We start from the raw sequence: 27,959 nt of genomic DNA, 5'->3' as shown, positions 1-27,959 counted from the left end.
TAGAGTGCATAGGTTTAAATCTCAAATTTTAACTCATTTTTGTAACGTAGTGTGATACTTTCACTTGCTGAAACTGAAAATCAGATTAAGATGAATGATATTGACACTAAACTATAATGAAAGTCAATGAATAATATTTCTTGAAAAAGACCTAGACCTCTTGGAAGGCTAAAAGCAGAAAAGGGCTGCTTCCCATAATCCCATTGAAGATCAAACAGAAAAATTGGAAAGCAAAAGTTCATAATTCATACTAGAACCCAGATGAAAGACCTGTGCTGCAATTTTACCACTATACAACAAAGATTCTGCTGTTACACAGTTTCTTCTTTAGGAGGAGTATCAACAACAACACCATTCATTTTTGGAGAATTTTCAATAGAATTTGGTCTAAACCTTATGGCGCACACAATATAAAATCCCAAGTTGATCAAACTCAATAGTGCTAGAAACCAATAAAAATAATCCAATCTGCCATCATTAATCCTAGGAGAAAGCCAATCGTGCCCACCATTGCGTCCAGTAACATTCCTTATTATGGTGACCAAAATTGTACTCAGATACATACCAAACGAGGTGGTTGTGAGGTAGAGACCAGTGGCAATTGCTTTCATTCCTTTGGGTGCATTGTTTGTGAAGAAAGCCAATTCTCCAGATAATATAAAGGCCTCTCCAATACCAACCAAGATGAACTGTGGAAGCAAAAAGAAAGCACTTATTGGTAGGGTTGTTGACCTTGTCATGGTGCCTCTATTGGCTCTAACAACTGACAATCTTCTCTTTTCTACAAGTGCTGCCGCTGTCATTCCTAATATGGAGAACAATAGGCCTAGCCCTACTTTTTGCAAATTTGTTAAACCTGAAAAAGAAAAAAAAAGGAATATAAGTAAATAAATAAAAGTAGCAACGTTTTCATTTAAAAAAAAAAAATATTATTAACTAATTTGAATCTGGATTCTTAATACCTCACAAGAAAGGACAATAGACATAAGGTTGTGAATGAGTTGTATTAAAAGTTTAAAATTGTTCTTTTAATTTTTATTTTGAACACAAGAAAGTTTGATTTCATCACCAAACTAAATTATATGTTTAGGTTTGATTTATTTTCTTGTCGAACAAGCTTAAACTTGTTCACAAGTTGCTCGATTAACTTATTCTTCCCATACATATTTAGTACATATTAGAACTAAATTATTTTATCCTTTCACAAATCTATTCTAATAGTTGATAGCTAAATTATAGTTGAAATTATATTATTTGAAATAATTAGATAGAATGATTTCTATTTATGAACATATAGAAATTAGATTCACCAACATCATATTGTTAAAAGTTTTAAATAATTTTTACTAAAAACTAGCCTAATTATATTATAAATAATTTACAAGTAATAATTTTATATCTTATGAACTAATACTTTGAAGTTTACGTACCTTGGCTTCTTTTATATTTTTTCATGAGAGGCATAATCAGGCGGTCATAAATAGCAAGAGTGGTCATTATGGACACAACAAAGAAGGCGTAGAGTGATGCCGGAGGAATTTGGAATTTTCCAATTGATCTATCCATGGTAGCAGCTTGCTGCACTGAGAAGCCAGCTAATTGTGTATGTATCGTCCAGAAGATAATTGTTGTCGCCCAAATTGGCAATAATTTGACTAACATTTTAACTTTTTCCACCTTTGTAACTGTGCAAAGTTTCCATGGGTTTGGAATTCCAGAGTCTTTGCTGGTTATGATTGCCGCTTTGTCCAAGCAACTGTCATGGAAGTATCACTTGTTAGCTTTGAAAAGATCCTTAAAGGTTCCTATTAAAATTACAAATTAAGCAGTACTATGGCCATAATGCTTTCACAACAAAGATTAGTTGATAAGCTATTACGTACTGGCTCTTATATGAGCCCAACATTGATATTAATTTTTTACCTACCATTATCAGCTTGTTACTTAGGCTTTGTTGTGAAAAAGTAATACACATAGCTTTATTGTTACAAATTTAAAAATATATATACTACCATATCATTTAAAATTTTAAATAATGTGACACTTTGTACACCATTAGATCCAAAAAATAAAATTTGAACCATGAAATAAGTTCTCTCCATTGTATGAAATTAAGAGGTGTTAAAAATTAATACTTTGAAGTTTTTCTATGCATGTAGTAGTTTCCTATGTATGTTAAACTCATGCTCTTTATGATCATTTACTTGCATGTATAGGGGTAGCTCCATGTGTAACTCAGGGTGGTCACTTGACCACCCGGACTTGCTAAAAAAATGTTTATATATACTTGTAAAAAAAAAAAAGGAAAAAAAAAAAAACTAAACCAACCTATTTTGAACATCCTAATAAAATGTTGAACACCCTAACTTGAGAATCACAAGAAGTTAGGTTTAACAAAATAAGAGTAATACTACATTCACAACATTTTCATAATAATTTCATAACAAATTCTATGTGATAAGTTGTTACTAATTCTAATTTGAGCTCAATATTAACATTACTTTTTAATCCACTAATAACAGATTTTTGCACAAAATTTGTTTTGAAAATGTTGTGGACGTAACATAACTCCAAAAATAATTTTAACCCTCAAACATAATCCTTAATCCCTTAAAAAAAGCCTTAAATTAATAACAACAATAAAAATTAGTCCAATAAAAAAAAATAATCCAAACAAAAACAAGACTAGACCAAAGAACAACAAGTGAACAAATTATTCAACAAAAAACCTATTCAAAAAAAATAAAAATCCCTAATAATTCAAATTTGTAACTCTTTCATTCAACCCATAAAATAAATATAATCCCCAATTTCATTGTTCCTTTAAAAAAGTATCAAAAGAAATACAGTAATCATGAGTTCTTCTTGGTAGTGTCAGCAGTTATACTCTCTTTAGCTTTATCGTTGCAATAATTTTGCTCTCCTTAGCGGCTCGACTCACAGTTATAGCAAATATTATTTATTTCTCTCTCTCCCTCATCCCCCAATTTTTCTATTTTGTATTATCATTTCAACTCTCTTTCATTTTATTTTTACTCTCATTTCAACATTATCAATTCTCACTTTATCTCTTATTAGTCCTTTATTTCTTTTTCTCTTTGTTAGTAGAAATAAATTGTAATACATCATGTATTTGATTGCATTTTTTTTTGGTGGCATTGATTTATTCAATTTATCTGCTTAACAGGTATGTGCATGGTGGACAAGTATAAGTGCTGTTATTTATGTTTTTAAAAGATATCCATGTAATTGGTATAGTAGAGAATCAATTAATTGAATAGAGAAGAAGAAATTTACAACCCCATTCTCTCACCTTTATTCAGAAAATACCCTTGTCTTCTTAGAAAAAAAAAATTTGATAGCAAAATCTTATGAGAAATGCTAATAATACCCTAGCATGTATGTTGAACCCCATTATCAAATTAATTTTAATGGCTTAATCACTTTTAACCAAAAGTAACAATTTATCTAATGTAAGTTATTACCCAAGTTTCACATTGCCAACATAAACAAATATAAGCCAAAGTACATAAATAGCAATATAAAAATGCAAAAAAATAAATAAATCAAACCAAAGCCAAACATCAAAAAGTGTTTAGGAATAGGAAAACTAGAGCACCCAGACGAAAAAAACTCTCTACCTACCATATTATCGGAAAATTTACACTAGATGAATAGTTGTAGTACAAGTAAAACAATGAACTTGCAAGCCCATATTCTCCTATTTACTTGAGCTCTTCAAGCTCATGCTTGCGAATCCTTTCTTCAACTACTTGCTGGAGATACCACTATTCAGTCACCAATGGAAAGCCACCGATGAATATGAATTTTGTAATGACTTCTACGGTTTCCTAAGCTTCAACGCTTTCTTATAACACTTATGGAATGTGTAGATGGTGAAGGCGGCAAAAATATCTCTCAAGGGTATATCAATGGTGAGAGAAATGGAGATGAGAGGTTAGGAGTTTTTTAGCTCTAAGATAAAGGCTCTCTCTTTCTCTACAAAGTGGGATGGATGGCTTAAGTGAAATGAGAGCTTCAAAGTGTGTATACTCAGATTCAATCACAAGCCACATCCAACATGCACAGCATGTGTGTGTTGGACTATATGGAGAAAAGCAGAAAATGCAGATCAGGATAAAATAGAACATTTTGTGTGCATGTGGTTCTCGACTTGTCAGGTCGCAAAGTGAACGCAACAGGCCTATCCAGACAGCTGCCTACTGGAATCTCCTGCCATGCATGTGTTACTCGTGGGCTAGGTCAGTCACATTAAGGCTGGTGATTGGCGGCTTAAGTACTTTCTACCCCAAATACAATATTGCCCAAAAGAAAATACATTAAAATGATAGGAAAATATATAAAACTTTGTCATTGAATTAAGCCAACATTAACAGGAAAAACCATGGACTCAACATCTTATGAGAAACTTATCAAAATCATTGTGCTCTATTCAAAAGCCAACGTACAAAAGGATCATGTTTTTTACCACATATGCTTAGTAATTAATAAGAACGCACTATGTGCACACTTTTCTCCCCTTTATTTTGAAAAGGCACTATATGCATACTTTAGTTATAACAATTCTGATCAATGTTTAGAAAACTTGTTAATGGGCTTAGAAAAAAAATTAAGAAAAGCATAATCTAAGAGAACAGATTATTTTCCAAGAGAAAGAAAACAATATTGACAGCAAACTTCTAAAATATTAAGCAGCAATTCTAAACGGTCACATACCGAAACTTATCTGTATGATATATTCTTGATTCTTGAGAAAGGTCTTCATATAAGGCACTATCATTAGATGGATACGCTACCTTCCTTTTCTTTACAGCAGCCACTATAACTTGAAGAATTTGAACTATAGGAGTTCCTAAACGTTGCTTGTACCTATATCTTTTAGTACCCAGTAGAAAGACCAAGAGAGCAAGTGTCATTGAGGCCGAGCAAATTCCATATGCCCAGCTTCTTCCAACTTGATCTTGTAAGTACACAAGTACTGTAACTGCCAATAAGGTACCTGAGCTGATAACGAAGTAGAACCTACTGAAGAAATGTGCCATTTGAGCCTTTTCCTTATCATCATTTTGATCAAATTGGTCTGTTCCAAGCCCTGCAACACTTGACTTTATTCCACCAACTCCTATATTAGTTAAATACAGAGCCATGGTGAAAATGCCCATTTGAAGACTATTGGCCTCTACGCATTTGTTGGATAAAGTAGGATTGCAAGGAGGCGGGCGTAAATTTGGAAGAGAAGTGGATATGGCTAACAAACACGTTCCCTAATTTATTATCCCGGTTGACAATCTATTAGTACAATTATCAAATATAGAACTTAGCAAGCAAGGAAGCAGAATACTTGGATTAAAATTTAAAAAGGAAAAAGAAAAAGGTGTAGCATATAAATATCACATTACAATTGCATGTTAACATGCTAAAAGTATACTCACCCCTGCATGAATTGTAGCAGCAATGGCTATCATCCAATATCGGCCTAAGAAAGAATCTGCAACAATGCCTCCAAACAAGCTTAGAAGATATGCTGTGCCCCCTGATGTTGATGCAAAATTGGAAGCACTTGCGCTAGGAAGATGCATTGTGCCAACTAAATATGTCACGAGGTTCACAATTATTGCCATTGTGGCAAATCTCTCGCATATTTCAATTCCTGTGAAAATTATCAAAATCAGTACGAGTATAATATAAATTAATTAAAATTTCAGTTTTGATTAGAGTCAAGTCTAAAACCAATTAGAAAATGAACTGAATCACGTTATTAGTTTTTTCATGATAATTAAAGGCTGTAATCAATCTTTATATATGCATTAATAAAAGAAATAGGACCCTTTTCCAAAAGAAAAAAAGAAAGAGAAATATAAATCACTTGGTTTTTAAAAGAGATATTCAGAGTTCACATCTCCCTTATTATAACTATTAAATTATTTTATTTCATTTTTTTTTTTAATAAAGGGAATCACTTGTTTTGTTCCCAGCCAAAGAATATATTTTACGATTAAGAAAATTTGAGAAAAATTGGAGTAGCTAAAATTTTTAAAAAAACATACATAAAAAATAAAAATTATGCACAATAAGAAAATGGAATTTACCGAGGATTTGAATTGCAGACAACCAACCACCTGTTTTGGTCCTATCAGCATGATTACCCTTGTGATCAACTGCATCTGGGACGAAGGAATTCATTTTCCCTTCCTCTGTGCTTTAAGGTGAAGATTTCTCACTAGAGTGTTTTTTGTTACTTGCACGACCACTATATATAATTCAGGCAGGTTATAATATACTTGGCGTTTGGCTTGGGTTCAGTTGGGTCTAATGCACTGTACCTGCTACATTTCAACGGGTCAATTTTTGCCGATATACATAATAGGACATGTTAACAGCACGTGTGCTGCTTGTTAAGATTTTCCTTAATGTTGTGTTAATAAAAGACAAAAAATTATTAAAAAGATTAACAAAAAGGATAAAAAAAAAGTTAAAAAATTGCCAAAAAAGATAAAAAGTTGCCAAAAATAAAAAAGATGTACAAAAAACTGTTGTTAACGGGTACCTTACAGTGCTCATTAACACAACCCTAAATAATATAGTAATTATTTTGACTCATAAAGACACAGAAAGCAAACAATTATGGGTTAAAAAAACACGAAGAAGGAATATCCAGGATTTTGTCACCTGGATCGAACAGTATCCTCACATTCATTTTACTGGTCTCTCTCATGATGTAGAACTGTTTTCTTTACACTAAGAGTTCTCAATCTTCCCATAACAAAAATAATAAAAAAAAAACGAAAAGAAAAAAGAATACACTGTTTGTAATTAAAATCGTTGTTGGTTTAATATGTTGTTAAATAAATCACCCATGGCAATTTCTCCATTTTAGGCAAGACCCAATTTTTGATGAATCGGTCTGGATTGAAGGTACGTGCCATAAAAGAAGATAAGTGGCTGAGAGGTTTCCTAAGAAAGGAAATGGAAAATGATAAGGTACTGTTTGATCTTTGGATTTTTCCTTTCTCGTAAAAGCTATGTTCTTAGAAATGCATCTGTAACCTAGGTAATGCTCTAAATCGGGTAACTGATTAATGAGGCTGCTAATTAAATTTTCCCTCTATACATGAAAAAGGAAGCTTAATTAATTGCTGCGTTTTATATTAGTTACTCCAGTATCATGCTATGTATCCGTACACTTACGTGTATACAATACAAATGCAAGACACCTCATAGAAAGTACCTCATAGAAAGTTGGCAATGGTAGAAATGAATCTAATCTATAAAATACAACAAATTTAATTAAGAACCATCTAAATCTTTGGTTTCAACATGACAGTCAAATAAAAAATATGGCTTTTATTTGATTCATAAATTTTGTTTGTTTGTTTGTTTTTTATATATATATATATATATATATATATATGTATATATATATATATATAAATAAGAGGAAGTGATATTCAAGCCTTTTATTAGATTATTTTACTTTGTCCATGAGGGAAAATTCTTAGGTAGTCTCGGAATATAGTGAAATGGTGCTCCTTCTTCTCACATTCATTGTGGACCCCACTATGAATTTAATGAGCGGACTCTACCATGAATGTGAGAGGAGGGAGCACCATTCTCCGTGCTCCGGGAGTACTTAAGAATTACTCGTCCATGAGACACAACAGAAACAATATGAACTGATAATTGAGGTCGTCACCCAAATATCTTTGTGAGGTATTTGATCAATAGATTATAGACAAGTCAACTATAATATCTGACTATTACAAGAAAACAAATTCAAAATGTTTTTTATTTTTATTTTTATTTTAAGGGTCTAGTTAGCATGTGCCTTTATGGCATTTGCTAATGTATTATTTTAGAAAAAAAAAATTTATAACACTTTATGGGGAATATGCACTACAACAAATCTGACTTTTTTCAAGGGTCAAAACCCTTAAAAAAAGTATTAAAAAACCTTGAAAAAATTTATTTTAAGAGTCCAATTGACCCTTGATAACCTTCGAAACATATACCGTCGAAAAGGAAATTTTTAGGGCCTTCGTGACCCTCAAAACAAGTGCTCTAATCTTATTTTGAGGGTCAAGAGACCCTTAAATAACCTTTTACCAAGGTTTAAAAGATTTATATTTACAACCCTTGATAAATAAGGTTATTTAAGGGATCTCTTGACCCTCAAAATAAGATTTTATTTTATTTAAAAAAAAAAAACCACAATCATACACAATAAATATATATATATATATATATATATATATATATATATATATATTCATGTTGAAACTACCATATTGAAGAAGCATATTAGTGCAATTTGAACTAGTATTTCCTGAATTACACAAAGATATCTTGATCCTAATATTACTTGTGAGAATCAAGTTGGTTTGTAAGAACCAAAACTTACCGAAAAGCTTAAAACAAGAAATTAAATGACTGCACAAGAACCCAAATATGCAAAGTAGATTTTGCACAAGAAATTAATGACTGCACAGTAGATTTTGCATATCATCCATGATATCAACTAAAATTTGTCCAAAACCTATATGTCTAGTAGTAAACAAATTTATTATTTTCTTCCCCTTCCCTTCTTGGTTGGCTGTGCATCTATTTGTTCCTTCCCAGTAGATTTTGCTACATTCGCTGCACAATGAGAAAGCAGAACAGGTTTTAGTTAGTTTAACATGGCATCTGCTAAAACACCTTGATAGGTCATGAACAATATTTTAAAAACAAAAAGATTTAAGGAAGGTGATTATCAATTTGGAGCTTCAGCCTTTATAGCACCCCCTCCCCAACCAAAAAATATGAGTAAATTTTCCATAAATTGTCAGTTACAGTACAAAAAAAAAAGAAAAAAAAAAAGAACACACCAACACCATTAAGTTTAGCATCTGTGCAAAATCCTATTTAAATAAATTACCCATTTACTGAAAATATATCTTGATTTAGTGCTTCCTGAGACACTAAAAAAGAAACCCAATTAGTTGCACTAAGCTCAGCTGAAATTCAAGGCCTTTACTTCCAGGAAAAACCTAAAAGATCTAAGAACTGCAAAATTGAGATCACTAATACTTTTTATTTTCTCAGTATTGAAACAGACTCCCAAATTACACAAACTTCAATTGTTCACACAAGAAAATGTCAACAATCAAAAGACAACAAATTCATATCCCAAATCTCAATCTCCACCATCCCCATTAATATATATATATGAACACTCAGCTGAGCTTAAAACAACTAATTCTATATACACATACAACTACACACATCAAAACCAAAAATCTCAGCTTTTTCACACAAAACCCAGCTGAAAATCAATACCCAGAATATCCACAAGCATGTGCATCGACATCTCATGGGGGAAAATTGTATATGTAAACAACTCAGCAAGTCATTCCAAATTTATCCAATAGTACTAAAATAGTCACTAGCTTGAGTTAATCTTCATACCTTAGTGATCACTTCTAGATTGGGCTGATTGCGAGGTGATATAACTGAACATTTGCATCATCATATTGTCATAATGTGCTCTTTGTTCAGCCATTTGACTAGCTTGTTGTTCCTCAAAATGTCTTCTTTGTTCTACCATTTGAATAGCTTGTTGTTCGAGCATGCTTTTGAGGTGCTTTACTTCTCCTTTCAATTCTGCATCAGCCTCTATTCGTTTGTGTTCAGATTCTAAGCGTTTTTGTTCAAATTCTTGGAGTCGCTTCTCAAGATCATACATTCTAGATGAGGAGGAACCCCATAACTTGGTAGGGGTGACTCCAGCCCCATAGCCACGAACTCGTCCATGACGCTCAAAGAAAAAGGAAAAAAAATCCTCTGACACCAAGAAAAGGGGGCAAAATCTTTACATGCCTAATAAGCAAGGAAAAAAAGAACAACAGCAGTCATAATTGTGAAGACTTACAAGCTATCTGCAACCTTGTCCTTATGCCATTGTTTTCACCCCATTGCAACAAACATTCTTCTTTACCACAGCTGTGGTTTTCTAAAATTGTAGTCTTCACGCTGTTTTTGTCCCCAAAATCACGGATCATACCAATAATTGCTTCCGGAAGTTCTTGGAGGACATTCATTTGCATGCATATACCACTTGAGACTGAAATGTCAAGAAGCAAAAGGATTGAATTAAGAACCTTTACCTCATTCCTGGGGCTGTAATATTCCACTGATGAACAAGCATCATCCTCGCCAAAATAAAGTTCTATCTGCATCCCAATGAAACCCTTATAATAAACATCATCATGAGTTAATAATCCATAAAATGCCAGGGATCAGGCTATCATGCTATTCATGCTCCACTTTTGAATTTTGTGCCAAAACAAACTAGGAAGACACTGAAGCTACAATTTGCAAGAACCTAAAAGGGATCAAACCTATGTGGAAAAACTATTTTGTTTCCTATTGTTAATACAGGAAATCAATTTATCTCTCTCTCATTTTCCTCCAAGCATGTACCTACACTGAAATACCAAGTAGTTTAAAGAGAAGAATTGGAATTTTTACCTCATCTAATTGTATGATTCTTGCTATCTGAAGCATTACTTTCAAGGTAGTACTTATCCAATCTGGACCTGAAGAGCTCATAAGATAAACCTGTTCCTTGGGGTTAAAACCCTTATTCTGAAGTAATTTCTGCCAATGAGATGTGAAAATAATAAGAATAATGGTAGCAACATAACAACTCAATTAAATTAGGAGAAATTAGGTTTCCTTACCAAGAACTAGATAGTATTAAAGCATAACTGTAATAAACTGAAAGTACTAATGAAAATTTATGAACATAATTTTCATGCTAACAAAAATGGAACAATTATTGTCAGTATTTACAGTCACGTTTTCTTTTGTATATATCTTAATTAAAAAGAATTTGACACAATCATATGTAAAAAATTATAAATGTAATTTTTTTTTTTAATTTAGTAGTTGGTATGCAACAGGAGTCCAGTATCAATCCCCTGCACTTCAGTATATAGAATAGAGTAAATAATAAATAGTGACTTACTAAAGTTATATATTTCCTTCAATTACATAATATTCATCCTCACATTTCTGAACATTAACCAACTATTCAATAAAAATTAGCGAAGAATTAGAGAGCTTGAAGGCAATCAATTATGCCATTTCTTACCTTCTTTTTATCAAAATGCGGGTCATCTTCAGATAGCTCAAGAACTATTGCAAAGTCATCATCAGTCTCTTTGACTTTATCAGATAATGGTGGCTGCAATGAACAAATACATTATCAATACTAAGATTCTTACTCATTTGAAAACATAAAAAATCAAGTCAACAATATTATGGAAATAATAGCAATAAAACAGTATAAGCTGTGATTGCAGGACATAAGTGGAATTCCCACAATCATAGAACACACGAGCGAATGCACTCACACTAAGAGAACAAATTTTAAAAACAGAAATTAGATTACTAGTAGTTTATATAACATGACAACATTCATATCATCTTTCATATGCTACTTTCTTTCTTCAATTCTGATAACAAGTAATTCTGAATTATTTTGCAAACAAGTATCACAAAAAGGAGTTTAAAGATCCAATCGAAATAATTACATTATGGACCCATATATTAGCTTCAAATCAACTTTACAAAAATCACTTCAAACAAGAATCAAAACAAATGCGTGTGTATAACGTAGGAAACCTTTCTAAAGAATAGTCCTTTGGGCCTCTAGCTAGTAATCCAGGAATAAGGATTTTTCCTTCTCTTGGTACTTCTCAAAGATCATAGTTGTAGTTTAAATTTTCAAGTACTCCACCTCTACTGCTTAGAAGAAAATTATTTCAATGAACTTTGCTGCAAAATCATGATTCAGAACAGAGGACTTAGTCTTGCGATTAACTCTACAAAGGATTGGTGAAAAGAAAAGGTCTTCTAGATATTGATGTCAGTGCAAGGCAAGCTAACTCACAACAAAACCTATGAAGAATTACATTTATGCATGTGCTAAAGGAGATTGGAAGCAGCTTAAAATTGTTTCAGTAACAAGACAGACTAGTTTCACACAAGCATAAAAAATGAAAATGATTTTTCACTCCAATGGAAAGACTACCAATTTATATAACTGACGGCCTTAAAATCATTCAGTTTCTGAGGAGCTACATATACCTCTACAACATCAATAAAATCCTGCTTCTTGTGAAATGCGCCAACCCATTGAGGGCGATCTGCAGTCCTGCCAACCAAAGAAAATTAACACAAGAATCTGAGATTTTAAGTCCCTATATTCTTAGCTGCATGGCATTATTTTCAGAATACAATGTGATGGAAACAATTGTAAGAATAAAATTCCACAGCAGCTCAAAACAAAATTACTACAGACCAATTTAGGAAAGGAAATTGTAACAAGTTTGTGAAATTCCAATGAAAAGGAGATCTTCGTGCAAACTTTGTTTGAAATTCAAGTGCAAGTGATCTAATTATTTGTTCCACTCATCTTCTAGAAGCTCAATCACCATGTTTCACAGGAAACTTATAAGTCTAAGCAAACAAAAAGAAAAATAACAGGACTAAAATGAAATATGAAAAAATTTCCCATTTAATTGTATTTTACTTCATTGTTCGTGAATTGAAATTAGTCTAGTACAGTAAAACCAACACGTAATTGAAATTAAACATACTGTGTTTGAGAAAAGAGCTTCTCCAAGTCCTTATTCCTAAGATCACCCTGCAATAAAACCAACACGTAATGTAACCAAAAGCCAAAAACCTCAAAACGCCACCGTTTAGTTGCCAAGAAACTGTTAAATTTTTTTTAAAGAAAATACAAATCTCCCTAAAATAAAAAAATCTCTAATTTCTAACCTTCTTTTCCCTCATTTTCTCGGTAACCAAACAAAATAGAAATTTACCAGGTGGAATTTAAGATTCTGAGAACGCTTAGGGCCGAACAAATCACTAACCCTATCAACAACTTTGGTGACGGAATTATCAAGATCGTCGATGATCGAAACCCTAAAGCCTTCATTCAGAAGCTGAACCACAGTGTGATAGCCAATGAAACCGGCTCCTTTGGTAACCAGAATCGTCTTTTCCGAGAAACATCAATGGAGAGAATGAGAGAGAGAAAACAAGAGAGAATACCAAAAATTCTTTGCAAAGTTCTACTAGGTAATTTCCAAATTCAATTTTTTTTTTCTCGGGAAACAAACGGAGAGAGAGAGACCTGTAATCGGACAAAGGGGCGGAGGGGAGGGCCCTGACTATCGTCGGAGATAGGATCGCCGACCACCGCGCCTCAACCTATTGTCGGAGATGAGATGAGCTCCAAGAGAGAGAATTTTCTAAGAGTTCTCATTCTCTCCATTGAACAAAATGAAAATGGGTTTTCTAAGAGAGTGAGCAAAGACTTTATTCGAAAATTAGTTTTTTGAATTCTGAGCTTGTGTGAGAGAGAGACTTTATTCCGAGGGTTGTGTTAGAATTCCGTTGAAGAATGTAAAAATTTGGAGGAAACAATTACGCGCCATTTTAGTGTTTTAGTTTATTTCAAGGGTTTTAATGACCATTGTAAGAAGATTAGTCAGATTTTAATTAGGCGCGCCAGTTTTTAGCATTTGTTTCAACTATTTTCAGTGAACCCTTGGAAAAAATGGGTTGAAACAAGTCATGTTTTTTGTAGTGATGAAATGCTATAAAAATATCAATTACTTTTTTATTTTTCCATAAAAAAATTTTAAAATGATTTTCTAAACTAGTATTCTTAGGACATTCGTCAACTTTTCCATTTTTATTGATATTTGTTAATGTTAAATAGATATTGATTTGGATATTGATGATTTTTTTAATGAGTCCGAATTTGATAAGGATAGAGTGTAGAACTTATGTTTTACACTATCCAATAAGAGATTGTCACATCAATATTTTACTTAAGATTCAATACATCCTACCATACTTAATAACATCTCAATAAACTCCCAATATGGTTGGATTTATATATGAGTATTAGAATTGATTGGGCATGAGTTTTACACCATATCCTTACATAATTTAATCTTTTTTTTAATATATGCAAGAGTATAAACAATAGAAAAGAAAAATGAATAAAAATGGAACATACTGAGATGTATTAGCATAGATTTTTTATTTTTGGTCAAACGAAAAAAATGTTACTTGGAACTTGGAAGTTGGATGCCCGAGCATAGATTTTATTTTATTTTTGAATCTTTCAGTCTTCAACATTTCTATCTACTTCCCTTGGACTTATTTGTCACTATCTTGGTTTGTATCTTGCGCTATATAATTTTAACGGTTCATCAACTTCATCTATTAGACATTTTCATTTTTAACATTAATTTCTCATGCATTGTAGAGTGTATATGTTTAAATCTCAATTTTTAAACAATTTTTGTAACATAGAGTGATACTTTCACTTGCTGAAACTGAAAATCCGATTAAGATGGATGATATTGACACTAAACTATAATAAATATTCTGATAAAAAAATAAACCGTAATAAATATGAATAATATTTCATGAGGTAAATGGAGGATTTAAAATTAGACTTAGACACCACCGCTTTCCCTTGTTGTGGTGGTCACTCAACAAGTATAAATATTTGTGGGGTGTGGGGGGCAAGAGCCGGGGTTCAAGTATCCAGGAGGGAGCTTCACACATATATATATATTTAGATTAGGCTAGAGTAGAAATTCTATCTTGTATAAAAAAAAAAAAAAAACCTAGACAGTTTCTCAAAAAAAAAAAAAATAAACCTAGACTTCATGGAAGGTGAAAAGCAAAAGAGGGCTGCTTCTCGTTGAAGATCAAACAGAAAAATTGGGAAGGAGAAATTGATAATTCATATGTGAATAATTCATAATTCACACGAAAAACCTATGCAGCAATTTTATCACCATGCACCAAAAATTCTGCTGTTACACATTTTCTTCTTCAAGATGAGTATCAATAGCACCATTCATCTCTGGAACAATTTCAGTAGAAATTGGTCTAAACCTTATGGCGCACACAATATAAAATCCAAAGTCGATCAAAGTTAATAGTGCTAGAAGCCAATAAAAATAATCCAATCTGCCGTCATTAATACTAGGAGGAAGCCAATTGTGCCCACCATTGCGTCCAGTAAAATTAGTTATTATTGTGACCAGAATTGTACTAAAAAACATACCAAAAGAGGTGGTTGTGAGGCAGAGACCAGTGGTAATTGCTTTCATCCCATTAGGTGCATTGTTTGTGAAGAAATCCAATTCTCCAGATAATATAAAGGCCTCTCCAATACCAACTAAGATGAACTGTGGAAGCAAAAAGAAAGCACTTATTGGTAGGGTTATCGACCTTGTGATGGTGCCTCTATTATTGGCTCCAACAACTGACAATCTTCTCTTTTCCACAAGTGCTGCCGCTGCCATTCCTAGCCCTACTTTTTGCAAATTTGTTAAACCTGAAAAAGGAAAAAAAAAAAAAAAAGGAGTTAAATAAATAAATATTTTCAATTATCGAAATATTGTTATTTTGACAGTAAAAAAAAAAAAAATTGTAATTTATGACTTTGAATTACATTTTTAATTGAGTAAGTTACTTAGATATAGTACCATTTTCAAATTCAGTGACTTGTCTAACTACTTAACATAGCAAATGTCATTAACACTATCCGTTTTCTTTTTTACCCCTATTAAAACCCATTCAAAAAAATATTTCTCTGTCTAGCTCGCTTCTCTCAGATCCTGATGGACCCATATTTCTATCTCTCTTCTCATAGATACCGGCAGACTCGTATCTCTGTCACTCTTCTCTTAAACCCTGAAGTATATTTAATTATTTATTACTACTTTTATTACAAATTGATACAATTTTTTCATTTAGGAATGCAAGAACATCAATCTTTTGAGTTCACTGTTTACGTACCTTGACAATTTCTAGATTTTTTCATGAGAGGCATAATCAGGCGGTCATATATAGCAAGAGTGATCATTATGGCGACAACGAAGAAGGCGTAGAGTGATGCCGCAGGAATTTGGAAATTTCTTATTGATCTATCCATGGTAGCAGCTTGCTGCACTGAGAAGCTAGCTAACTGTGCATGTATTGTCCAGAAGATAATTGCTGTCGCCCAAATTGGCAATAATTTGATTAACATTTTAACCTCTTCCACCTTTGTAACTGTGCAAAGTCGATCTCCATGGATTTGGAGTTTCAAAGTCTTTGCTGGTTATGATTGCCGCCTTATCCAAGCAACTGCCATGGAAGTATCACTTGTTAGCTTTTTGAAATGATCGACCGTGAAATATCTATTTGACACGACTAATTCTGATAATCTTTATTGTCAGCTTTTTAGTTGGAGTATTCTATCCGAAAGTTCCTATTAAAATTAAAAGTTAAGTAATTAATGCCATGGACATAGCATTTTTACAATAATTTTACAATAATTTGTTGGTGGCAAATTGTTACAAGCTCTCATTTGAGAGAAAGTATGATATATGGTAGGTTCTAAAATTTAGAACAATCGACAAATCGTGGACACAAATTTGTCTAGATATAGATTCCTAGAATCTATAGCTATTATTAGACAATACTTAAGGTGATTCAAGTCAAGATTCAAGAACAAGTAAGCTATAGAAAGAAGAATTCGAAATTTGCCTGGTTCGATCGGTCAAAAAGGCTAGATCAATCGATATACGGGTCTACAGAATTTTAAGTTCAGCCCAAACAGCAGTTCAAGTCCATTAAGGATTAAGATTTAAATCTACTTCTTGTAGTATATAAAGAAAACTTTAAGCACATTTTTAAAAGGTTTTTTAGAGAGAGAAGAGTGTGCATCTTTTGTAGATCTTGGGTTTTGTACCCAAAAGTTCTTTAGAGTCTTTGTTGAGTTGTGTGTTGAATCTTTTGTGAGATCTAGAGGTGTTTACTTTCATATACACACATTGAGTTATCAAGATCAAGATTCACGTTAAGAACTTCATGGTTGTTTCAGTTGCTACATAAAGAACTTTAAAGAAGATTTTAAACCTTTGAGTGGAGTCTCAAAGTCACAAGTAGGTGAACTTGTGGTTGCTGTAGATCAAGAAAAGAAGTAGTTCGTGAACTCGGAGCTAAGTTTTCTACTCGAGGTAGTAATAGGATGTTAGTGGTCTAAGTCTTATTGTACAAACTTCAATTCTTTCATAGTGGATCTGTTTTTTTATCTTGAGGATAGCTAGGTTAAATCTTCTCCAGGTTTTTTACCGATTTGGTTTTCCTGGGTCATCAGATCTTTGTGTTCTTTATATTCCATTGTTTTACATGATATAACTTTATTGTGTTAACCTAGATCTAAATAATAAACCTAAGTATTCAATTGGTTAATTAATTAGGTTAAACAATCTAGTTTTAAGGAATGTAAAACTTAACAATATATGCTTGACTATGGTGGCTCTAGGAATTTTTGTAGGGAGGTTATTAAGAAACTTAGGTTAAATAAGATTTAATAAAAAGAGAACTTAAATATATTGTACTCTGGTTATGTAATGTATTATAAGCCCAATTTAAAACACTATTATTATTTTTGTGTGTGTTCTAATAAGTATTACTATTTACTCAAAAAAAAAAAGAAAAAAAAGAATAAGGATGTTTATCCCACATTGGTTGTGTGTGTTTAGTGTCCGCTATTTATAACCCCAATCTGCAACTACAAAGGTTAGATCATTTTGTAATTGTACTCTGGTTATGTAATGTATCATAAACTTGGTTTAAAATACTATTATCGTGTGTGTTCTAATAAGTATTATTGTTTACTCAAAAAAATATATTGAGTTATTGGTTCAAAAATTGAAAAAACACATAGAACACAAATAGATGAAGTTTTATAATTTCTTTTTACGAGTTTTCATATTTCAAAATCCTTATATAGTTATATGTTAGTTCGTTATCTGTTATCATTATCTATTGTGCAATGTAGATAGATGTGATCATTTTATTTTGTTAAGTTTGTATAATATTTTTATTTTTATGCAATTGTCATTTTCTATTTGTTATTAATTTATATAAAAATATTTTAAACTATATAACAAAAACTTAGCACTATATTAATTATTGACCATAAACCACACTCATCCATATATAAATAATATATTGAGTTTCTACTTAGCCAATCAAATGCATGAACAATCACAAACTTTATTATTATTTTTTCTTAAATCACTAACTTTATAACAAAAATTATTATAACATGATAACAATACACACAAATGTAACAAATTCTCTGTATTTCTTAATTATTAAATTATATGAAGTTATATTATATTTATACTATGCACACATTACAATTCACACAAATAACATTGTAAAAAATAAACAACTCACACAATTAGTATCCAACACACACTCACACATATATAGTATAAATTTAAAATAAAGAGAGACACACTCACAACTCACAAACATTTGCTCTTTACTCTTAGAGTTAAAGATATTGAGATAGTCAAATAGAGAAGAGGGAGAGAGGTTTGTAATTTGTGATATGTGTTGTTGATTGATTTTGGGCTGAGCTAATGTGATCAGGGTGTGCAAGATTTAAGTTAGGGTATGTAAAAATATTTTTAATTGTTTTTTGGTTAAAGTCAGGGGGTCCGTTTGAAACCCGTCATTGCCATGTAGCGTTGCTCCTGATGCCCAGCATCTAAAACCTATGTGAAAATGACATGTGGACCCTGCAGTTGTATACGTTGGGTGTATACAAGATTTTCGCCTCATTTGAGCCTATCACTAACGTCAATTTTCTACCTACCGTTTACAGCTTGCTACTTATGCTTTGTTGTGAAATCATTATGCTCGCAACGTTATTGTTACAAAATTAAATATGTATTTGTTTTATTTTTTGATGAACAAATATGTATTTATTATCATGGTCATTTAAAATTTAAATGATATGGCACTTAGTACACCAATAGATCCAATAAGTAATTTTTTGTTACAATATTTTATCATTTTTATAAAAGTGATATCAAAACTTTTCTAAAATAATTTATTAACAAATCCTCTAGGATAGTTGTTAATTAGACCCTTAGGTGGTAAAAATAAGTAGTTTGTATTTTTTTTTCTATGCATGTGGTAGTTTCTTATGTATTTCAAACTTCTGTTCTTTAGGAATTAGGATAATTTATTTGCATGTAACTATATGTGTTATGGTGAACAAGTTTAAAGGCTACCATTTATGTTTGAAAAAAATATCCATGTAATTGGTGTAGACGTGTAGTAGAGAACCTTTTTTTTTTTTTAGAAACACATTGTACTAGAGAATCAATTAATTAAATAGAGAGAAAGAAGAAATTTACAGCCCCATTCTCTATCCATTGTTTAGGAAAATACTTGCTACCCTCTTAAAAAAAAAAAAATCTTTGATAGGAAAATCTTGATCATAGAAACTTATCAAAATCATTGTGCCCCTCTATTCCAAATCATAAGAGGATATGTTTTGTACCACTTACACTTAGAAATTAATAGGAGTGCACTATCTGCATACTTTTTTTTTTCTTCCCCTTTTGAGAGGGCACTATATGCATACTTTAGTTATAACGATTCTGATCAATGTTCTGAAAACTTGTCTAGGGGTTTAGAAAGAAAAGAAAAGAAAAAGCATAATCTAAGAGAAGTGATTATTTTCCTATAGAAAGAAAACAATATTGTCAGCAAACTTTGAAAAATAAGCAGCAATTCTAATGGTCACATACCGAAACTTATTTGTATGATATATTCTTGATTCCTGAGAAGGGTCCTCGAATTAGTCATTAACATTAGATGGAAACATTGCCTTCCTTTTCTTTACAGCGGCCACTATAACTTGAAGAATCTGAAGTATAGGGGTTCCTAAACGTTTCTTGTACCTAACTCTTTTAGTCCCAGCAGAAAGACCAAGAGAGCAAGTGTCATTGAGGCAGAGCAAATCCCATATGCCCAGCTTCGTCCCACTTGATCTTGTATATAAACAAATACTGTAACTGCCAATAAGGTACCCAAGCTGGTAACAAAGTAGAACGTATCGAAGAAATGCGCCATTTGAGCCTTTTCCTTGTCATCTTTCTGATCAAATTGGTCTGTTCCAAGCCCTGCTACACTTGACTTTATTCCACCAATTCCTATATTAGTTAAATACAAATCCATGGTGAAAACGCTCATTTGAAGACTGTTGGCCTCTGTACATTTGTTGGATAAAGTAAGATTGCAAGGAGGTGGGCTTAAATTTGGCAAAGCAGTGGATATGGCTTACAAACATGTTCCCTAGTTTATCATCCCGGTTGACAATAATCTATTAGTACAAATATAATCAAATATAGAACTTGGCAAGCAAGAAAGCAGAATACTTATTAGATTAAAATTTATAAATAAATAAAGAAGAAAAATTGTAGCATATAAATATCCTAATAGGATTGCAAGTTGACATGCTAAAAGAATACCCACCCCTGCATGAATTGCAGCAGCAATGGCTATTGTCCAATATCGGCCTATGAAAGAATCTGCAACAATGCCTCCAACCAAGCATAGAAGATATGATGTGCCCCTTGATGTTGATGCAAAATTTGAAGCACTTGCGTGAGGAAGATGCATTGTGCCAACTAAATATATCACCATGTTCACAATTATTGCCATTGAGGAAAGTCTCTCGCACATTTCAATACCTTGAAAAATGATTGAAATCAATACAAGTATTATAAAATATTTGAATTTTTAGTTTAGAGTTAAGACTGAAACCAATTAGAAAATAAACTGAATCACTTTAACAGTTTTTTCATGATAATTACATGTTATAATCAATCTATATATATATATATATGTGTGTGTGTGTGTGCAGAAAAAATAGAAATGGAGATCATTGCATGTTGAGGCGTCTAAGATTCAAATCTCTCCTCCTCATTGTGAGTCTGTGAGTATCGAATTATTAAAAAAAGAAAGAAAAGGAAATAGAAATGTGAAGCACCTGTTTTGGCCCAGAACAAAGAATATAAACTACCGTAAGATTCAAATGAGAACATTTGGGAAGATTCATGTACCTAAAAAACATACACAAAATATAAATATATACACACACAATAAGAGAGAGTGGAATGTACCTAGGATTTGAGCCGCAGACAACCAACTACCTGTTTTGGTCCTATCAGCTGTATTACCCTTGTGATCAACTGCATCTTTGACAAAGGTATTCATTTTCCCTTCCTCTGTGCTTTAAGATCGAGATTTATCACTAGTGTTTTATGTTACTGGAACGGCCAATTTAATTCAGGCAGGTTATATATATACATATATTTATGAAGTACTCATTTTGATTCATAAAAGACCCAGAAAGGTAATAACACCTTCCCTCTCTCGGCAGAACCAGAGGCAATTCTTTGGGCTTTACAACTTTCTGTGTCATTAAACTCAGCACCAATCAACTTGGAAGGCGATTCTCAAGTCTGCTACCAATCGATCACAGAACAGGGCAGAGATATCCATCCCTTGGACAATTGAGAATGCCATTCAAAGTTAAAAATTTCTGGCCTCCCAGTTCCCTTTTCTGTCTTTAAGATGGGTACCTAGAGAATCTAATGTGGTTGCTCACTCTCTTGCTAAATGGTCATTGTTTTGTAGTTTAATTTTTATGGTTCTTTTGACATTGTTGATGTCATCGGGAGGGAGAGGGAGGCGGGCTGCCCTGTAGTGTTGTTGTTGTTGTTTTTTTTTTTTTTTGGATAAAATTCTTCACCTTGTAAAAAATAAATTAATAAAAGATCCACAAAGCAAAAAAGTGGATCTGGCTATAGTAGGACGGCTCAATGCACCATGCAACTAAAAAAAATATTTTCAAATGGCTTGTCTTATTAGAGATGACAACAATAGTTCCATGAGGGATGGCTCCTTGGAATCACTTTGCTCAGGTTCTAATGATGTTGTATCTCAACCAAAACCTGAGAAGAATTCATCTGCAGCATCCACACAACAGAACTCATCACTACTTTGTAGCTGCTACAGTTGGTTTCCATTTCCAATCAGCGGCGGCGCCACATACAGGTCAGGGTGAACTGATAAACTTGTTAGCACAGCATGTCATTACCTACGTCGAACGCCTAAAAAACAAATCCAGCTATAGCAAATGTCGCCCCTTCTTCTTTTTCTTCTTCTTTGCTTCGTCTCAAACCCTCTACTAGTCTGCCTCTTTTTTTTACTCTAGTTTTTGCTTTGTCAAGTTTTTTCTTTAGTTTGCCTTTTAGACTTTTAGCTTGCTGACCCCACCCACGTGACAAAGCTTTGGAAATGACAAAACTCAAAAAGCTAACAAAAGATTTTGATTTCAAACTTATTTATTGAGTCTTGCCTCTTCCCAATATGATATACATATATACACTCTTATTGTACTATTTTTTATTGTTGTTTTTCATTATTTAATTACATATTTATGTTTTAATATTCTAAAACAGTAATTGTTATGTAATAACTAAATGATTTGAATGTCAAAAAAGAAAAACTAAATGATTTGTTTATTTGAGGTTTATTTATTTGGATCAATAATTTTATATTGTATAAGAAAATATAAATAAATATTATTTTTAATTTTTTTAGAAACCCCAAAACACCCTGAAACAGTACGTCGAAATAGATCGGTACCGAAATATTCCGTTCCACTAAACAAACCGAAATAGGGTCCAAAATGCTATTCACAACATTGCTTTCAAGCAAAAAGAAAAAGCTAAAAAAAATTTGAACTAAAATCTAAAAAAGAAAAAATTGTAACAAAGAATCTGAAGAAAAAAAAAATTGTAACAGAGCAAACCCACCCAGGAACACCTTGAGAAACATTCCTGGAGCCGCCACTGTTTCCAATAGCGATTGCCCTTGTTGTTCGTATCTTCATTTATATATTCCTAAGCTACCTACCATATCTCTCTCACAAACTATTGCTTCTTGAAGCTTTGGGTCACCAGCATTGCCTCCCCTCGGGATCACAATCACCACATTTTTCGGGCTTAGATATACATCTGGTTCAAGTCCTAATGATTTTGAATCTCCTCCTGAATCTGATGATTCATATATACTTCTATTAGCTTGAATCTAGAGTCCAGAGTTTGCTAAGGCATCACTAGAATCGGCTAGAATTTCATCCGCCACAACCACAAAAATATTTTCAAATGTAAAATATTTAACATGCAAAATTTTTTACAACATAAGACATTTTCAATTGTTTGGCATGACTAAGCACTTGAAAATGCAAGTACAAACCAACAACCACCAATAACCTTAAACCCAGCCACACATCCACCACCACTAACTACCATAAGGCTAGCCATCACAGTCACCACCATAAACCTTGCCACCACCAGCCATCGATCCACCAAAACCTAGCACCATACCCAGCCACCAAACTCAAAACAAAAACCAGCAACACCAAACCCAGCTAGCCCCCATGACTTCCGCAACAATAACTACCTAGATCTAAGAGATATGGCCTGAAAAAAGAGGAAGTGTAGGAAAATCTACACGCCGAAGACATCAAGGCCGACCGCCCTTATCACTAGCGTTAGTCAAAGTCCCAAAGTTACCTCCAAGAAGATGAAAAGAGAGAGGAGGGGGATTTAGGCATGGTTTTAAAAACTGGATCGGTGCAAAACCAGATTTGCTTTTGGTTCCTAGTTTAACCCAATTTTTGGGGGGTTTTCTGAGAACCGAACTGGTGGCTTGTTCCCGGTTCCACTGGTCGGACCGATTAGTTTGGTCCGACTTTTAAAATCACCAATTTAGGACAAGAGGTAAGAAGCCACAAATTCGGGTGTGTGGGACTGTGGGTGGTTTACATTTAGAATGTAAAATGTTTTACCAATATTTCAAGTTATTTGCCTGGTTGTTTAATTTTGACCAAATATTTTACTGCAAAATAAACACTGTAAAATGTGAAAATATTTTAAATAAAAAAAATGGAGCATTACTAATATGTTTGTTCTTAATAACTATTCTATATATTATTTCTCAACAAGGTCCATTAGAATAGGTTTAACAGTGATAATAGATATTAAAATTTTATATTTATTATAATATTTAGGTTGCTGTTCTAATTATGTATTGTTATTTTTATTATTATTATTATTATTATTATTGTTATTATTATATCACTTTCATCACATTTGTCGGCATTTTGTTGCAATGATGATTAGCATCGAATCAACATCAATGGCTTGCGACAGCTTTGGCCAAATAAGTGAGTGTGGATCCTTAAATTCAAACTCTTTAAAGTTTCTTGTGTCACACGTTAGTGTGTTCAATTTTAATGTCTTGAGTAGGATGCCCAAAGTGGAGTTTGACATGTGACTCATACGCGCGTTTTGAGAGTACGACTTGGCGATTGAAACGGAGCCTCCACAATATAACATAACATAAAAATGATCACAGTCGTATTTAAAAATAAATGAATGCATGACGAATTTAAAGTGAAGGGTAAGAACTCATTATTCACAAAAGATAAGTATATGCCTGTAATTATCGCTGTAATCGTAAGCAACAACTCCATGGAGGAAGGGAAAGGGATGAGTAAAGGAGAAGGTGTTCTTTGTCCTATGAAGGCATGTTTTTTGTGTGAATGGGGTGTTAAAAAAAGTGAAGGCCTGTTGCATGTAAGTTTGTGTTGTGGTATTTTGGGGGTTTTAGGTATACCTCTTTCTTTTCGATTCACTTGTTTCGAGTTGGCAAAGATCCCTTGGTGGGCATTGGAGCATTCTGTCCTATGGATGTTACATTTTTAGTGCTTCAAACAAAAATCTCCCCTCAAATCCACTTATAGAACACTAGTTCACCCCCATAGTGTTCTTTTTCATGCTCTAAAACTTTTCTTGCATTCATGTTTGTTTACTATGATAGTAATTGCAGTGATACCTTGCTTTTTAATGATGTTTGTGTGTTCATCATCAAAATTGTATGCAAATGGATACATAATAATTATTATATATGTTTATTCTTTCTTATTATATATAGTATCATTTTGAATCTTTCAAAATACAGCAAGTTTGTATTTTATATGTTTGTTCTTAATAATTATTCTATATATTAATTCTCACCAAGGTCAGTTAGAATAGGTTTAACAGTGATAATAGACATTAAAATTTTTTAGGTTGTTGCTCTAATTATTTATTGTTATTATTATTATTATTATTATTATTATTATTATTATTATTATTATTATTATTATTATCATCATCATCATCATCATCATTCCTATTAATGTTTTTATTATATCACTTTCATCACATTTGTCGGCATTTTGTTGCAATAATCAGCATCAAATCAACATTAATGGCTTGCGACAGCTTTGGCGAAATAAGTGAGTGTGGATCCTTAAATTCAAACTCTTTAAAGTTTTTTGTGTCACTCGTTAGTGTGTTCAATTTTTTTTTCTTCACCAAGGGGAAAGACCAAAAATGCAAATACCACATCTGAAACTATTTTGGAGTCACATTCAACACTGCATCACGTATACCCACAAATGACAGTTGGTAGTTGCTAGTGAAAGGACACAAATGAAAGAAACATGCTTTTATGCAAAGGTAAATGGATTATGGAACTTTGCTTCAGCTTTACATGGTAAACAAAACATTCTGGCCAACTTTTTTTAATTAAATTATTTTGTACATAACTCAAGACGGTCATTCACAATTTGGGGATGAGTAGGCGGGTAGCATAGGTTTTATAGAAAAAGGAAGAAGTAGTAATATATCATACATGTGATCCAGCCCACACTTTTGTTTTTCTTTTTTCTTTTTTGGTTTTTTTAAATTATAATTTCACCTTTGTAAATTTTCAATAATAATTTCTAGTATTTTGTTGCTTAATCTCATAGATAGTGTTTCTTTTAGTAATATTGTATTGCTTTGTCAAATTCATTGAATAATATAATGAATATGGTTACTTAACCCAATTAATGTACTAAATTATATATATAAACTAGATTCTTTTCTAAACACATGTATTGCTTTGCTTACATAATATTATGATCGATATTTGTTACAGTTGAGTTTTAGATCGTTTATATCTCAAAAAAGATTGATCAATTAATTAAATATTATTAATTTAATTACAAATATTTATTTAATATTTAAATGTAAGAAAATGCCCCACTTAAATTTATTGCCTTAATTCCCCATTATTACTTTAGGATCTACTAGGAAAATGACTCGACATTAAGAATATCGAAATTCACCACCAAGTTCGTCTTTTGTTTTGGGCAACAAAACAAGGGAGCTACCAGCATTGATGCTCAATCCATTTAACATCGTAAAAGAGAAATAAACACATTAAAGCAAATGACAATGCAAGCTGTGAAAAGATAGAAACTTTGCTCATTGCAAGCTGTGCAGACAATTTCTCATTGTCTTGCACTCTGTCACCCACGCTAGTTGTACTGCTTTATTTGCTGCCATGGCCTCCACTGTAGAGGGATGATTTCCCTTGGTTTTGAAAAGTGACGAAGGAGTTGCCATGCGTCTTTGTTTGAGATTCAAATGATTTTCTTTACTTTATTTTATATATTAAATTTTAAAATTTTAACTTTTAAAGCTGATTCTGATTTAATTATATTTGATATTTCAACAAATTCTTTAATTTAATTTAATTTAATTTATATCTTTTATTCAATGTGGCAGTACATGACGGTACATGTCATCTAACGTGGCATAAAAATAATTTTTTATTAGGGCAGTTAGTCATGTCAGCATTTTTCATTTATCATTTAACTACATAGATCATTTTGTCACAATACCAAAAGCTTAGGAACTAAATTGACACATTTAAAATATTAAAGACCAAATTAACATACGACATAAACAATAATGACCAAATACGTAATTTACCATTTTTCTTATTTCTAGACACATTTTAGTTTTGAACCTTTCTAACTACTTCCCTTTGACTTATATACAAATTAAAGTTTTTGTCATTGTCTTGGTTTGTTTCTTGCGCTATATAATTTTAACTGCCCATCTAAGAGTCATTTTCATATCTTAGGTAATTAAGTCTTAACATTAATTTATCATGTATTGCAGAGTTTATGGGTTTAAATTAGGGGTGGTAATTCATGTTCACGTGTCGGGTTTGTATTGTGTTGACTCATGAGTATCTGACTATATGAGTCAACACTAACCTAACATATTTATTAAACAAGTCAAGATTTCTCAACCCTAACACAACTCATTTATTAAACGGGTTAATCATGTTGATCTATTCATCAAATTTTATCAGAACGGAAAAAAAAAATATTAACCAAATTGATATGAGTTATGAAAAACCAAACAAATAAATATTTTTAATATAAAATTTAGAACTAATGAGTAGTTGCATCACAAATAATCATTCATAACCAAAACATATTTCAATATCACAAATAATCAATTACAATATATGAAAAAAAAAAAAACCAAAACAACAAATAAGTTTATATACTTAAGGTTTGAAGGGTATATTGGTAAAATACCATTTAATTAAATAGGTCAAACAAGTCAAATGGGTTTCTTCGGTTGAACATCAACCTAATCCATTTATTAAACGAGTCAATCGTGTCAACCTGAATATGCCATGAACTCATTAAGCCTCAATCCATAATGTGCTAATTTTGGGTCGTGTTGTGTTAGATTCGCGGCTTGTGTCCAATTTTGTCACCCTAGTTTAAATATCAAAATTTAACTCATTTTTGTAACATAGTGTGATCTTTCCCTTGCTGAAACTGAAAATTAGATTAAGATGGATGATATTGACACTAAACTATAATGAATATGAATGGTATTTCATGACGCAAATGGAGGATTTAAAGTTAGACCTAGACAATTTCTATATATATATAAAGACCAAACAGAAAAATTTGAAAGGAGAAATTCATAATTCATATGATCATACACAATGCAAGAAAATTAATCGCACCAAATGAAAAACATTTGCAGCAATTTTACCCCGTGCATGCAACAAATATTCTGCCG

At 32.2% G+C, this 27,959-nt stretch overlaps 1 protein-coding gene and 1 pseudogene across 1 annotated transcript; both read right to left on the bottom strand.

Annotated features, from left to right (window-relative positions):
• Positions 1–311: 311 nt before the first annotated feature.
• On the bottom strand, positions 312–10,097 carry LOC142634681 (protein NRT1/ PTR FAMILY 6.2-like). The gene is made up of 7 exons (XM_075808968.1): positions 9,995–10,097; positions 9,478–9,840; positions 6,111–6,215; positions 5,454–5,671; positions 4,738–5,285; positions 1,431–1,756; positions 312–856 (listed from the first exon to the last, which is right to left on the bottom strand). The coding sequence occupies exons 1-7, from the start codon at positions 10,095–10,097 to the stop codon at positions 312–314; spliced, it is 2,208 nt and encodes a 735-aa protein (XP_075665083.1).
• Positions 10,098–14,915: 4,818 nt separating this feature from the next.
• LOC142634672 (protein NRT1/ PTR FAMILY 6.2-like) lies at positions 14,916–23,294 on the bottom strand (annotated as a pseudogene).
• Positions 23,295–27,959: the final 4,665 nt, after the last annotated feature.

The sequence above is a fragment of the Castanea sativa genome, chromosome 1 (genome assembly GCF_040712315.1).
Source record: "Castanea sativa cultivar Marrone di Chiusa Pesio chromosome 1, ASM4071231v1".
Taxonomy (NCBI): Eukaryota; Viridiplantae; Streptophyta; class Magnoliopsida; order Fagales; family Fagaceae; genus Castanea; species Castanea sativa.
This window is presented reverse-complemented; position numbering and strand designations above follow the sequence as displayed.